Source organism: Notothenia rossii, assembly GCF_949606895.1.
Source record: "Notothenia rossii genome assembly, chromosome: 3".
Lineage (NCBI taxonomy): Eukaryota > Metazoa > Chordata > Actinopteri > Perciformes > Nototheniidae > Notothenia > Notothenia rossii.
Window position 1 is genome coordinate 86,383,957 of NC_136901.1, and position 16,747 is coordinate 86,400,703.

Sequence of the window (16,747 nt, forward strand, 5' to 3'; positions counted from 1 at the left end):
TCTTATTTTATACAGATGGAGATTGCTGCAGTTCCTGTTCAACGTGCAGACATCGACACACAAACATGCGCAAATCATTCCTGCCAGTCAAAACGACCTAATAGCTTGTGTGCATTTTCATTCAGTTTGGGCCATAGAAATGGATACCCCCCCCCCCCATGGGGATCCGAGTGTAAGCACGGCTTGGCAGAGCGTATCCAGTCTACCCCGAAAACCTATTTGTGCTTTGGGAAAAGCCATACATTCTCAAAATAGTATGTGTGATTGGGTTACCGTCCCTGTATGCCACTGGCGTAGCGTCGTATATCACATCTCACCATGTGCTAGGTGACATAATCCAGCGCTATGTCAATGAAGTTCGGGACAGGTGTGTGTTTTATTTCCCCTCTAAATGCATTGGAGCTGGGATATTTCACATCTCTATTTATGAGTTTCTGGTTATTTTCTCAGTCTCCTCGGATGGCGTATTGAGTAGATACAGAGGTGGTTTGATTTCCATGGGCATGCATGACTTATGAGTTATTATTGTAAGTACTGAAGGTAATAGGAAGTGAGAGCAAGAATCATTTTCCAATATAAACATCGGAGGGATGATTATTTGAGCGATAGGGGAACTACAGTACATGAATAATACATGAAGAAAACATGTGTAACGTTTTTACATGTATGCTTAAATGAGCTCTAGCAAACCAAACAAGCAAGATAATCTAAGTGGAGGCTGATTAAGAAGTTGTTATTTGCTGAGAGAATCAGGAACGTATTGGTTGGAGGTTTAAAAATGATTATACTGGAAAGATGAGTGTGCTGGTGAGCTTACAAGTTACTATTATTGATATTTACTAGAAGGGTTTCTATAACAACCTGTCATGTAACAAGTGTCAAATCACACATAAGGCGTGCAATTCCAAAACAGTATGTAATTACATAGTTTAAAACAACGTGTGACAATATATAACATCTGACAAGTCACTATCCGTGTCACATTGTAAATTCTTACAGTGTTAAAATGGGATTAAGCACAACACCTGAGCTGCAGTGCACTCCTAGTCGAGACCAGTAAACAAGATGGTGTTACAAATATATTTTGGCATTCGTCGTGTTATTGATTAGGCTATTTACAGTAAACTGAGCCCATTCCAAGAGCAATACATAAACCTAATGCATGCTGTGAGTATCAGCACAGACATTTTATTTGCAAAGTAATGTTTTGAAGTCGGTAGAAAGCTGTAACCACAGTAACATCTTCATTTTATTCCCCTTAAAAGCTGCTCAAACTGCACATCATATCTGCAATGAGGTGTCTAGAGTGTATTCTAAACTGTGTGAGGCTTCTCAAGCATCAGTAAATCTCATTGCTGATTTCTAAAATTAGCTAGGTGCTTGATAACCGTGAAATGTCTCTGCTGCATCGGATAATTCTAGTAGCTCAGTTCGACACATGAGACTCCCTTCAATGATAAGAAGGGAGACAAAGTTAGGTTTGTTTCAATCGGTTGCATACATGACGTCTGAGACAGTGCAGTGCATTTCTATCAAGCAATGTAGCTACACTGTCTCGGTGTTTCCGGGGAGAAATGCAACAAAAACACATTATCTTATTTTAACAAATGGTCCTCCAGGGGACAGACTGAAACAACTCTGGGTCTTTTTATCTGGTTGTAGTAATAATTATGGATATATAACGTTTTCTTTGCATGAAGTTTTGTCACAATGCAGTTTGTGAATGAATGTCTGAACCCATATAAGGGAATCTATTTATATCATAATTAAGCTGTTCTATTACTGGAGGTGTCATCCTAAATAATTGGTGTATTGCAAGTTACAACAGAGCCATTTTTCACCAATAGAACAAAACACAAACAGTGACTAATGTGCGCAATAAGGACTTAATGGTTGTGTGTTTGTTACACTTCATTTAACACCTGATAAAAAACTTATTGGGGATGATCAATTTGGAAAGTGGCCAGTGTGTAAGTCATTAGCAACTGGCTCATTAACAAAGTATCTAGCAGTCTTTCTTAATGAACTTATTTAGTGATTGATTGAGGAACTCCACCTCACTGTAAAGTATTTTCTTCATATCAGAAAAGACACAGCTGTTGTGTTCTTTAGCACTTGATCTGTGTCAAGCTCCCTGTCAATCATCTGCAAGGTAACGGCTATGCAGCCAAGAGAAGTGTAGAGTGGAGTCATTACAGGATACTTTGAAATACCTCTGATAGGAGGTGTTGACATCTGCCAAGCTATGCAGACACGCCCTCCAGAGCCGATCACCAAGGTCAACTCATCTCGCTGTCAAGATTTTTTTGCTCAGTAGAATTCCAGTTGTAATAGAACAACCGGTCCTCGCAGGACTACTGATGTTTGAGTAAAAACAGGATGGCAAAGCTCAAACCCTAACAGCTTCTAGTTGATCCAAATGCATTTGAAATGGAAGCCTCTGTTTTAGAGGTGAATCTGTGTTTTTAACAACAAGAATGAAAGTGATTGCCAAAAATTGAGTAAATCAAACAATCTTTCCTCTGTTTTCATAATGCCATAGCTTTTTATATTACATAGCTTAAAGACACATACATTTGCCTGTCTTGACATGCTCGTTTTGCAGAGCAAATGCAAATGAATAAGCATTTTGTTATTCAAGATCTAATGCTTCCCTTTATGTTGAGTGATTAAGTATATGAAGCTTAAAATGACCAGAATAAGTGTTTGATGGATAGGGGATACATTGGCTGGGTTAGGATGAGTCAACTGTATGATATTGTTTTTTATTTTATTTGAAATGGCAAGTCTGATCTGATTTTTTATGATGCTAAAGTCCTTTATAGCAGTTACAGAAGTGAACACACCTTCGTTTGTACTGTTATTAGCTAACATTCGGCCAGTTCGACATTCAGCCTATTGTAATACACCAACTAAGGGAAAAAACAATGCTAACGTGCATTGAATGACAGGTCTTTGCGCTGACAAGTAATCCTGACTTTAGGCAGACATACGCCACTCGTCATGTTTAGACTGCAGCAGGCAGACACATCCCTCTGCCCGGCAGAATCAATGTTTGCATTGGGACTATTTGGAGTACTGTGTTTAGAAGTCCACATTTAAAAACTCTATATTTATCTGCTCTGAGAGCTCTCAGAGGCATACACTTGACTAAGAATTGCTCCTTTTCCTTTTGGCTTTGTTTAATTCTGTCTGCTTCATGTGGAACAGCTTTGCTCAGAGCCAGCTGGTCAGACTGTAGCTACTTGAGTCATTGTGCAGAAACAGCTGATAACATTGACCAAGCCCTTCCGCTAAAGAAGCTAAATTGCTTTTCCATTGAAGTTATTTCATCACGTAGATAAGGGAAGAATGGGATAGAAGTGCAATCTGTATTCATTTTGCAAAAGGAAGAAATAATATACAATCTTTACAACTATGGTGGCTTTTTATGAGATACATTTGCAATGAAACATTGACAAAGCCAAGCATTTGAAATGATATAGCCAAGCTCATGGTGTAACTAGTTGACCATCCTTATCTGCAACCTAGTAATATTTCACATATTGTGTTTCTTATTGGAGGGCAGTCGATGGAGGCAGGACAATGAGACCACAACAGAGCTGAACCGATAACAAATTGAAAGAGGAAAAACTGTGTGCCACATCAAAGACATTATTTAAACACATTATTTATCCAGGCAATGTTTGCTGAACATGGAACATGAATGCGTTTCCTCACCAACACCCAGATTTCTATTCAGACAGTTGCAGACACACCTGGGAGCTGCAAAGTCAATGCACTTTTGATACCGGCCACTCAAAACAATTCGGATTTTATTCTTTCCACAACAGTTGTTTCAAGTGGACATGTTGTTGCCAGTAGCGACCCTCATTGACTAGCTTCAACAGCAGCAACTTTATTGACATTGTAACATCCACCATTTTGTTGGATCTGCGTCCAAGCAAATATTGACAGTAGCCTACATGTTATCTACTGTTTAAATATCCTCTTGGATAATTGTGTGTGGTACTGTTTAATCACAGTTTCTTTGTGATTTTTTTATTTGATCAGTTTACTGCCAACCAAAGTAGCCATTATGCTAGCTGTTTGAGGCTAACATTTGGCTAGTGTCAATGTTGTCTAACTGAAGATGTGCTAATATGTGTTTTACTTCTTATATGTCTACTGGATTAAATACCGTGTGGTACTTCCTGTGGGGACTGTGTGCTGATATTTCAATGGTGGATGTTGGAGCCCATCCAACAGTTTCTTCTGGCATGAGGATCAATGTAGGACATTGGACAATCTATATGCATTTGTAAATACAGTTTTTGTTACTGCGCTAATTCATATTTGAAACACTTTTTATTGTTCACCGTATCTTGTCTAGACCAACGACTTCTATTTTTCTTAAACACCAAGTGTATTTCCAACGACATACAAAGTTAACAAGGAAAAAAAACAGTGCTCATTTTGTGGTCAGAAATGCAAAATAAATGTAAACGAGGCTGCTATGTTTGCTTACAATTTCACTGTATCATCTCAAGAAGGCAATGATATATCACTTTTAGGATAACAGCTTGGTTCTCTGCCCCCAAGTGACAAATACATCTATCAATGCAGATTCTGACCATCATGTTCATCCACTTCTTAGAGACCAAGATATAACTACATATGTATTCATCAGTCTATTACTGGCATTGACTCCCAAGCAAACTTCACTGACACTGATTCAGGGTCCAGACCTGTTGTCTGTGGAGAGCTTTTATTCTCCAGGAGAGCTTAGACCTGTGACCCGGATCCCCAGAAAACTACCTCGGCTGCTGAAATGACAAACAGCAGGCAGGCGGTGGCATGCTTTGCTTGCCAAATACAGCACTCGACGTTCAAATAGTGCTGACAGGGAAAACATAGACATTGTTATCCAAGGTCGTCCACTTGGGAGTGAGATGTTGAGGCTAAATCTCCTCCCGGCATTATAGACCGTAGTGTGTGTTCAATGTGTTTCTACTTCTGTAACTGTGGGAAAATAGCATAAATGCAGATAATGAGATTATAGTTTTTCTTACTTCCAATGATTTAGGTAGGAGCGGGTGTGTTTAGGGACTTAAGCAAAGGGTTGTCTATAAATCCACAAAAGTGCATTGTTTATATTAAACTAAATACATTTGCTGCATTCAGAAAACAGGAAACAATCCTGACAACCATCTTTTTTATTTGGTTTTCATCTGACATTGGTGATATTATACTCAGTGTAATTGTTTCCCTCTTTGCTTCTCCCTAAATTCATTGAAGTGGACCCGTCTATTTCCTCTGATGGTTTTAATTCAGCCAAGCACACCGGCTGTTACTGCACTGCCCGCTGCAATGATAAACTGCAGAGTGTGGCATTCATTCATTCATTCATTCATTCAAGCGTATCCATCAAAGTACAACCTTTTCTAACTGTAAACCAGCTTTCCCAGGGAGGCAGGCTCTGGAAACATCTGACCTGTATTAAAGAGCGCATGGAGATTCCAAGTCCGGCTAGTTTTGTTTCACTGGTTTAAGAGGAGTATCGTAATTTCACATTAACACATAAAGTTAAGCACTATGGAAACCACTTAAAACAACATAGTGGAGACTTGTATGCCAGCTGGTGACACTTGAGGCTGCAAGTAGAAGAGAACAGACGTGCACCTACAGTATATAATTCATTGTGTTTGCTCTAGTCAGGACAGATGTGGTAACACTGGCTGAGAAGGAAAGAAAAACATATAGGATTTGAAGCTCCATAATGATACCTGACTTTGAGTGTGAAAAAAGTAACTTTATAGCTTCACGTTTCAAACTAAAGTAGTGGGAGGACCTGCCTTATTGTAAGCACTCAAAACGTCCCATTTAATAGTTCTCTTTAATTATATCAACCTTTATTCCCTCCACGAAAACGACATGGTAGTCTCCTAAGTAATTCAATTATATTTTATGTTTTGGCCTATACTTTTTGACAGTTTTTAGTGAAAGATGGCTCTAGGTATAATAACACTTGTGAACTTCAGGGAAATAAATTCAGTCTGAAGTTTTGCCATAGAGTGCAGTGTTGTACTGTACCTTTGACATTTGATGAAAGAAGCAGATATTTTCCAATGCAGTTGCTAACCTTTAAGAAAAGAAGTGTTGTGCCGACAACCATTCTCAGCCATTAATGAATGAATGGCTGATCTAGAATTCACAGTTCACCTAAAAGGCCACCCACCCTTTTTCCTGTTTTCAAGTCCCCATAAACGGCTTGTTTGTGAGTGTAATAGTCTAATGAATGCACCCCTATATCTTCTACCTAATATGTATGTAGAAGTGGAAAACTGCACATTGTCCCCTTGGGCCTGAGACCCTTATGACCCCAGTTCTCCCCCTAATCTCTTAATCTTCAGCGGAACAGCAGCCTCTGTGATCATTGGCAGGTAGAGCACGTTGCATACCTTCCTCCAGTCAGTGGCGCTTCAGGGGGGGGGATATGTGAGAATATCTGCAAGTAATCCACATCTCCTACTAATATTTGTAGCCGGACTTTTCTAATAAGACTGTGGCCTGTGCTTACGGGTGGGCTCAGTGGAGGTAAACACATGGCCTTCTGCTAGAAAGTGAAGCCAGATTATGTAACCAAGAGCAGAGATATGAAAAGGGCCTTGGCGCATCCTGAGATGACCCGTAAGAAGAGCTGAGGTGCATCTTCAGCTGGATACGCTGCTGTGTTATAAAACCTTCGCCTCTGCCAGTAAACCACAGCCTAATGGAATAAGGCATTGTAAACACTGTAGCATGAACAAAGGCCATCTCAAGCATATATGGCGTTAGCTAATAAGCCTGAAGACAAGGTGCAGCTACAGCTTTATTGTTATGTGCCTCTGTTTATTTGCAATGACTGGAGTACAGAAATGATGGAACTATCTCTAATATGCCACTCTTTTAAATACACATACTTTTAATTATATAACAAATCACAATTACTTATACAAAAAACATTTATGTAGTGCTATTTGTCTTCATCAAATGCCTCTTGGACGTAATCTAATGATGTGGTTTATGTTGTGTGTCACAAGAAAAAGTTTTTTGTTTTTTTAAGGTTAGACCCTTATTGTAGTTTTGGTAAAAAATGGATCACTTATCCTCAAATAGAAATAACATAATCTATAAAACAGTTAACTTGTAGAGGTGTTAGGGTTGGATGGGTACAAGCATTTGCTTTCAACTCCACTATATTTCTGAAACCGTAAAAAGCATTTGTCTAGTCAAACTGCAGATGCCATTTTTAGCAAAGCTTTTCCTTAATAACCATGAAACCTTATACCCACGTAGCAAAAAGATGAAAATAAAACGTGCAATGCATGTTATTGTAATATAACCCTTTAGTGGTGGAGGAAGGAAGTGTTCTCATAAATTATGACCACAACACACAACATTTACATTCCAGAGTTCATGCCCATACTGTTGGACTTTTTGAGACTTTTGTCCAAATCATTTATTGTGACAGATGGTTACTTCACTCAGCACTGGCCCCCTCTGATATCTTATGGAGTCATCAGCAGCCAGTTGTCAATTGTAATACGACTGGGGACCATAACTCTCCCAGCAACTACTACTAAACATGCCAGACACGTCTGGCTCCCTCCCCTCCCTCAGATCGATATCAAATTGTCTCACAGAGCATCAGCAATCAAGCACGGCAGCATGGTGAGCGCTCAGACTTCAGTCAAAGGTTACAGACGGCCGGCCAGCTTCGCCCTCAGCCAATGTGTGACCGCTGATTGAAAGAGTTCTTTGACAGTTTAACATTTCTCCACCCCACACTTCCCCCACCACCTCCTCCATCGCTCTCCCTCCCCTCTCTCCTCACGGTTGTTTTCCTTTCTCAACCTTGCTGATTAAACCTGGAGTTCCCGACGGGAGGCTCTGCTTTCCCAGCCTTGACTGTTACTGTAGTGAAGTCAGCGCTGCATGTCCTCACACAAGGCCAGTCAAACCCACTGGCTACAGCAGGCTGAGTAATGAATGGAGTTTGACTAGTGCAACATCTGCAGGCTTGTTGTACCCCATGAGGTTCTGTTGTCATATTAAGCTCTGTCAATAATTCAGCCCAATACAAATGTTTGACTCTTTATTGCACTTGGTTACTTAATACTCAATGCATGCTTTACTCATTATTTCTAGATGACTTACAAGACCTTTACAAGAACAGCTTGTAGGAAATCCTTTTGCACAGCTTTTGCTTTGTCTTTTTTGTCTGACGGATTGTACTCCCAGTAAATAGTTGTATCACAACCGGGCCAAAATCCATTCCTCAACACCATATGAAAATGAACTTGAGTTCAAACAGCCAACGCGTTTCCCTTATGAATTCAAGAGTGTTGAAGACAAAGCAAGTGTCTGAAGGAGAATAGCACACAATAAGGTGTTCTAAACTTATCTGAAATAAGTATTATATAGGTAATAGGTACTTGATTGGTAACCATAGAATATAATAACATATTAAAGTGAGTTTATTGTGGCCAAAAACAATTATAAAGATTTGACCGGTACGGAAAACCATCTGCTTTAGTCAGTGCATCAAAAAAATCTAAAAAGTTGTTTCATTCAAGTTTTAAAAGATGGCCCTATTCTTTGCACTAAACATGCTTGTGCCCACACACACACCCACACACTCTTGTTTAAATCACAAAATGTGGTTTCTAAATATCAATTGATTGCAAGAAAGTGTTGGAGGGGTAATTATTGACTTAATGCAGCTCAAGGTAGATACACCATCAACTCCAGCCTAACATGGAGGTAACATTAGACATTGACAGAACTGGATTTCTGAATTTGATAGCGCAGCTTAGTGCAGTTCTGAGGGTAAGCAAATTACATCGCCTGGAGCTACTGCTGAATGAATGGAGCCTTTTTCATGATCATAGGGAAAACTTCCCCCGGGGGACATGGCATTTCAGAGGGTTTTCCCCCTTAAACATACACTGGTACACTTTAAAGGTAAAAGGTAATTTTGCACTTCCTATTCTGGATAATGCTGTTTGAACTGAATGAAACACTCCCATTCATTGCAGCCCAAACTCAAGCAAGATGTGCATGTTTTAAGAATGGCTTCATGCCCAGTTAGAATAAGGATTTCGTTATATGTATGCAAAAAAAACATTTCAGTTCATGTTCGACTTAAAAACTTTTCTCAATGTTACAAACAACAATGGGGACTCACCGTTTTGCTCCTTTACACTTGGAGTGTGAAATTTGCTGACATGACTTGATTCAGCTTCCGAGCCATATTGTTGGAGAAGCGATGCAAGAAGGAATAATAATGGAAGGATCATTTGGATGAGTGGTGGTTGGCGATCACAGAGCTCTGTTGAAGTGATGGTTTGTATCACCACACACATGCGTCGTTTACAGGACACCAGTGCTGTTTTGGACACATTTGGAGAGGATAAAGGCAGAGTAGAATCCACATAATCTTAATCATCAGTCCTTCAGGTGAAAAAGTAAAATGAATATCTCCCTAAATCTAGAAAAATCCTCATCCCAACCTCGCAGACCTTGCAGCTTCTGCGTAATGCAAGTGCGCACCTGTTGGTTCACAGAAAAGTTGGAGACTGAGTTGGGGAAAGCTCGTTGTGCCGTAATTATAATCCCGGAATTAGTTGTGAAAACGTCCGTATGCATGCATATCATCTATGGTCATTAGAAAAGCAACGAGGCATTTTGGCTAAAGCGCGCGTCCACGTTGCGTTCTTGACTCAGTCTGAATAAATCCCCGCAGATCTTCACGCATTACAGCAAGAGCTCCCACACAGAGACAGCGAGAGAGAGAGCAGCAACATGATACACTGTGTACTCAGAAACCACTCGCAACACCGAGACGAGTTCCGTTGTCTGGCGAGGTCTAGAGTCATAACTTGGTGGAGACTGAGATAAAATATCGCTGCGCGGCCGGGGTTGGGTTTTTGCAGACTGCCAACTGACGGCACAACAGGTGCTATACATAAAGTACAACTTCCCAGCCGAGGCAACTCCCCGGCATGTTAACCATTCCGCTGCTGCTGGTCCAATGAGGTGTTTCATCCACTTTCAACTACACATACTGTATTGCCAAATTCAGTTTCAGTTCCAGTAGTTTAACTTTCCAGGCAGGAAATGTGTCATCTTCTCCAGAGAACTAAGAATAAAACAGCTCAGCACATTCTGTCAAGAAGAAGATACAAGGTAAACTATGCACTGTTTCCTCCACAGTGTAAAAATAACTTCAATACACAAAATACCAGAATACATGACTTCAAATTGAACTTTTTGTAGTATACTTTTTTAGAATAACCTGGAATCAGTAAAATAAGAACACCAATTATCAGTGAGTAAACTATCATTAATCACATTAAATTAATTGTTAAGAAAAACATTGTTTTAAGTCTAAAGATGACAAGATATGTATATTATTCCACGTAGAATAATCTTTACATAATGTCTAAACAAATACAGAACATTATAATATATAAAATACATAGTTTTCCAGATAGTTGTGTCTTATGTCAATACAAAGGAAGCTAAGTTGTAACATTATGGTGGATGTTGGCAAAGACAGACATGTATGATATCTCATGTTCTCTTTCTGTGTTAAAACTCAAAACTATATTTTTCCTACTCTTTTAAACAGCTATCATTTTGGCCCACTTACATTTTCCAGTGCATCACGGTTCATCAAACGCATAACGTGTACATGGTTAAACAATAAAGTCCACAGATCATATTCACATATGGAGCTTCTCCATCATTCAAGAGGAAACTTTCCATGAGAAAATATGACTAAGTATGCTTGTTGTAACCGTGGAGTGATTGTTTAAATCCTTGATTCATTTTCCCAACAGAGAGATGAAAGACGCATGTGTTCCCTCACTGCACTGTTCAACATGCCGTTGTGCATTCTGCTTAACTGTTTCTGTTGAAGGAAATGTTTAAGAGCTTCTCAATTTGTCATATCAAAGCAGAGACACCGCTTGGAACAATACTCCCTCCTGTTCCCAATTTCCTTTCTCCCCGGCACAATGTTGTACCTCATCAACTGTGTTTCATGTGGTTCCTCCCATCTATTATTGGCAAGGACCCACCAGAGTATCCCCCACACTAAGTCTGCTGCAGCACAGACACAACAATCAAAGGAGAGCTGAACACATATTGAACCCATTGAGCCAGACACATGATGTAATGCTGCAGCAATTTACCCCCAGTCTCACATAGCTCAGAAACTACCACCTCAAAGAGAGCGCGGAGCAGCCATCTCCCCCGCATCAAGGTATGAAGGGAGGTTTTGTGGTTTTAATCAGAGTTAATGGCTGGGAAAGGAAGGCATGGGGCATGGATACAGTCATTTCATACGTGTGGTGCCCCCGTGGAGAGGGGCAGATAGAGGTCTTCTTGTGCCTGTTGCAAGGGCCAAGGCCCTTTGTGTAAAGGAGGGTATCACATTCCACTCCTGCAAGGGCCTGCAGCAGATGTCAGCACTTCACATTGTGGAATCCCTCTCTCTTTCACACACACACCCCTACACACTCATTCACCCCTTGAGGTTTTGTCTGTGAAAGCTGGGTATTTTGGCTCGTTTGTCCACATTTGATTGCCACTTCCTTGGTGGTCTTGGGTAATGTGGAGTCTTCGATACAAAGAAATATAATAAACAGAGAAAATTAGAAACAAGGCAGACCTTTGGGGTCATGACTAACATACAGAAACATGCCAGCCAGGAGGGCTGTGTCCACCGGGTATACTGGAGATGGAAATGTATACAACAGAGAACTCACAGTCGGCGGCTCCCAGCCAAATCCCTTTAGACTTGCTTGTCTTTTTGGGACACATACTGTCAAACAAACAAACGCCCGCTCCCAATCAGTCCCTGTTACACAACACATCTGTCACTGTGTCTGCGAAACACAAGCTTTGTTCCAGGTGAAATGAAGTAATACACAAAGGAGCGGACGTGTTTGCTATATCCAGATCTCAGCTCATTACATTTTGAAGAAAAAGGCTTTTGAGATGACTTCATTTATATGGTAAAACCTCCTGAAGCAGCAGCAGGAGCTTTTTGCTGTGTGGTCCTGCGAGGAGCCGTGGGAAATGTGCCAGCAGACGAATTTAGAAAGCAATGACTCACATTCTCTGGAACTTTTTAACACATTGAAGTCTTCTAAACCCATTGTTATGCCTGCTCAATCGTATCATTGAATCACAGTATCAAGGTTGTGCTAATAGTCTAACGGGGTGCCATGTCCTTCATATTCTGGACACAGTTTTAAATCAATGGTAACTTAAGTTGTATTTATATTAATGTCTTGTGCTTCAGTTTGTCATGTAAAAAGTATGGCATCAGGGTGATTTATTGCCCCTGGCTGCACTTGGCTTGGAAACCAGAGCCCCCTGGTGGTGCCCCTCAGCCCTACGCTCATTATTTACCTCTCAGTAGTATATACGGGCCCCAATGAGCCAGTACAGAAATCCAATATGTCAGTGTTGTGCTCTAACCATTAATTACACTGAAACATGGATATTCTTGTCTGCTACATTTATCCATTACATTTGTCTGCATCCATCTTTTCACAGCGGACACCTGAAGTGAATTCAATTGAGATGCACTTGTTAGTTTTGGATGCTGTTCTCTCTTTGTTATTGCTCCTGGATGCACTGAGAATGAGACAGGGGTAAGTCTACAGTGTGATTAGCTGGGCTTAAAGTAAGATACCCCATATTAATGTATGGGTTCTGTTGTGTGTGGGATAATATTAATATTAAAGAAAGCAACACTTATCCTATATATATTTTAGGAAATTAACTGTGGTGTTTAACTTTATCAGCTAACCACTCTTTTCTTATAGAAATGCCAAATGTTCATTCAATGCAACATTAAAAAACATATTTGGCATCTCATGTTGGAAGGATCCTCTTGCTCCTTGAGGAATTCCCTCTTTACCTTTGAGTACAGTCCAAAAATACTGGGAAGAAGCGCTTCGGTTAAACAGCTTTCTGGCTTCCTGCCTTCATCATAATCTTGGTTCATTTCGCAATTACTGAATATGTGCTGACGAGGGACATTCAGTTTCCATTATGGCAACCAGCATATACAATGTTCCCGGGGTCAAATCTATACTGCAACACTTTATCAATACAGTGTTGTTCTGGAGCCCTGCACTGTGTGATGTTTACTCTTATTTACAACAATTTGTAGTTTCAATAGTATGCAACCGTAGTGGTGTTACAGATATGTCTTACATTAAGTTGTTTGAATTGTAGCATGTATAATACGGCTGCATAGATATTTTTGTTTAAAGGAGGAAAGCCCCATTCAGAGGGGAAACACCCTGATCAATAACTGAAGCGAGACTCATCTACTACTGCAGGGAGATGCCAAGATTATGTCACTGCTCTGTGAAGCTGACTTTTTACTGTGCCGCTGTAATGAGGGTATTGATCCAGAGGACTCTGAGAAGTTAGCACAATTTATTATTTTTTAAGTTTATTTTTGTATTTCACATTAGAAAAATAAAAGTAAAAAATCACAGCAGAATCAGAATTAACACTAAGCCTGATATAGTTTGGGGCATTAGTTTATATTTGGGATGGCATCCAGTTGAATCCTCACTAAGCTTTAACAACATATACGTTAAGTAACATGAAAGTACAAAGTCTGAACATTCCATGATTGTAAAGCCTCGTAAGACCCTCTTTCCATTGGAACAACAGCTGGTTATTGTGAAACAGGATATCAAACAAAGGAAAATAATAAACTGTTGGAAAATTGTATGAAAAATTGGTGAGTCTGTAAATGTATTTCAGGATGACCTGTTAATGTTTTTGTAGATTAATGTCAAATAGTTCCATTTAACCCTTAGATGCCCGAGTGACTGGACCCTACACTCTTCCATAAGTGGGTCAAAAAGATCCCGTATTAGAATAATATGTGTTTTTATGCCATTTTTGTCATTTTGGTTAAGAAAAATCACTTGTATAATATTTAGTATTATATTTTGGTTCACACTGGAAATATTTTAGATTCAATTTTTCACTATTTATAATTTTATAATTATTTTTTACATTTTGAAAAAAAATAAGATTCCATAGAAAACGCACGCGGGTCATTTTTGACCCACTTATGGAAGCTTGGGGTAGTAATACAAAAACTACCATTTCTTAAAATGTAGACAATTAAAAATTAGAATGGCATGATATCCAAAACATGTTTTTTGAGGAATAGCTGGAATATGAAATGATAAAAAAATGTAATTACAAAGATACTTCAAGAAAACCACCTCACCGGGTCAAAAAAGACCCACTTACTGTACGCATCTATTAAGACGAGACCAGGATCAGGACTGAACAAAAACTAATTGAAAAGCATTAAGACAACTTTACCATTGGTTTGGGATACCTGTCAATAGGATAACAAAAGTATAACCTTTCTATTGTTAGAAACATTATAGAAGGAAAATCTATTTATTGTATAACCCCCCTTAACCTTAAGTACTTTTACATCAGGATTTACAAAAAACAACCATAATCCTCCCCTTATTTGTATTTCTTCCCCATCTTTCCCCATCTTTACCATCTGTTACCATCATCAACATGACTGTAAATTCAACATCAATTCACTTTGCACACACACAATTCACAAATCCCATTTTTGTTTTAGCTTCATGAGTTACATTAAAGTCTTATACACTTTGACAGCAGATCTACTTCTTCTTCTTCCAAGAGATTTATCCTGTCACTGATATGAAGTATTGTCCATTAATCTTCCCTGACTTCAGCTAAAGAACTGCACATCACTTCGGGATTGAAAACAGTTTACTGAGCGGTGAAAAAAGATGTTTAGCAGTAGTGGGAGAAATGTGCTCTGCATGCCAGGTATAATACCACAATAGATTGGTTCAATCCAGCCTGACAGATTTCTGGAACCGCACAAAGTTGTCCATCACACACGTGGCTCGCAGCCAGCCACTGAACACTTTTTAGACAACACAAAAGGATCTTTGTGCTCCACTGCAAGACGCTTCTATCGTAACACTAGCACCAAGCCCTGTGACACAAATCATTCATCTCTGTGCATATGGGGCTGATCAATTTGTGTATGCAAATAAAGTGCCTTGTCAGTCAGGATCAAGGCCTCCCAAGATGTTTGACATCAAGCGGTGAACGATATATGGATCAAGAATTGTGGGAAAAATCCGCTCAGATGTGTTTTATGCGATGGATTTTATTTTCACTGAGGGAACTAACGATCAAGCTACTTGCTCAGCTCTGTCAATGTGTTTGACAAACTCATAAAATGAATGAAAGGTGACACAAAGAGCTCTGATATAGATGTTATTCATATAAAAAAGCACGACCACAAACAAATCCAGACACAATTCAAAGTTGAATCTCTCCTACCCCAATGTACAAACTGTACTACGTAACAGAACTCGATTTGTGACACTTTTCATCATGATTTTAAACCCTTATATTTGATCATTACAAGCCCTTTTTTTTATTAAATTCCTCTTGGTGAGTTAGCAGGCAGGATAATCCACCGAAATGAGTTTGTAAAGATTTAACCCTTGTATGGTGTTCGGGTCTGTGGGAACCATTTTCATTATTTAGCTAAAGGAAAATGATATGATAAATTATTTTTTCAAACCCACTCTCAATGGCCTTGGCTCATTTTCTGTGAAGAACATATATCAGAACACATTTTCAACAACCACCCACTGTACACCCCTCCTACACATTTACATTACATACAGGGTGACCCGGGGCTAACACAAGTGTGGAAATTGCAGGTGTGCACCTGTCTTGGCCTTCTCTCTCTGTGTGTGTGTGTGTGTGTGTGTGTGTGTGTGTGTGTGTGTGTGTGTGTGTGTGTGTGTGTGTGTGTGTGTGTGTGTGTGTGTGTGTGTGTGTGTGTGTGTGTGTGTCTGTGTTTGAAAGAGTGTGTGTGTGTGTGTGTGTGTGTGGTGTGTGTGTGTTTGTTAGTGTGTGTGTGTGTGTGTGTGTGTGTGTGTGTGTGTGTGTGTGTGTGTGTGTGTGTGTGTGTGTGTGTGTGTGTGTGTGTGTGTGTGTGTGTGTGTGTGTGTGTGTGTGTGTGTGTGTGTGTGTGTGTGTGTGTGTGTGTGTGTGTGTGTGTGTGTGTGTGTGTGTGTGCGTGTGTCTGTGTGTGTGTGTTTGTATGTGTGAGACTTTTTCTGCCCCTTCTCGTCCCACACAAAGTTTCAACATTGTTGATAAATTCAAGCTCAGACACCCGGCTGCTCTCACATTCCCACATTATGTCTTGCAGGAACCAATCTAAAAATGTTCTCACTCTATCCAAGCTGCAAATGTTTGCGTCCTTATCACAACTGATCAAGATGGACAAAATATTCTCTGCTCAGAGGGCCTTGCAAATGACTCTGGAAGAGAGGGAACCATTTGATGATGATGTAGAGGAAGGGGTTTCAGAATGTGAGGATTACATTTCTGAGAATTCTGAGTCTGACTTTGAAGAAGAGGATGAGATTGAGCATGGCTGAGTAACAAAAATATGAACACCACACAAGGGTTAATCTGCAGTGTGTGGCTGTTCTCAGGAAATAAACTCCATTTCATGATTAGTTTTCAACATAATATTAAGCTTATCTTATCTTGAGTATACTCTACCTTATTTGGTTGGCGGAGCTTCTCGGACTGAAATTCCTCGGGCTGCACTCTCAGCTCGCTACTCTGTACTGAAGTGGAACATCAATCT

At 39.8% G+C, this 16,747-nt stretch overlaps 1 protein-coding gene across 2 annotated transcripts in view; it reads right to left on the bottom strand.

Annotated features, from left to right (window-relative positions):
* The window catches only part of pdgfc (platelet derived growth factor c), a 43,842-nt gene extending 33,804 nt beyond the window's left edge, over window positions 1-10,038 (bottom strand). For both annotated transcript variants that reach the window (XM_079671992.1, XM_079671991.1), the window contains exon 1: window positions 9,209-10,038. In XM_079671992.1, the coding sequence (XP_079528118.1) occupies window positions 9,209-9,386 (178 nt within the window). In that variant the 5' untranslated portion in view covers window positions 9,387-10,038. The remainder of the gene's footprint in view (window positions 1-9,208) is intronic.
* Window positions 10,039-16,747: the final 6,709 nt, after the last annotated feature.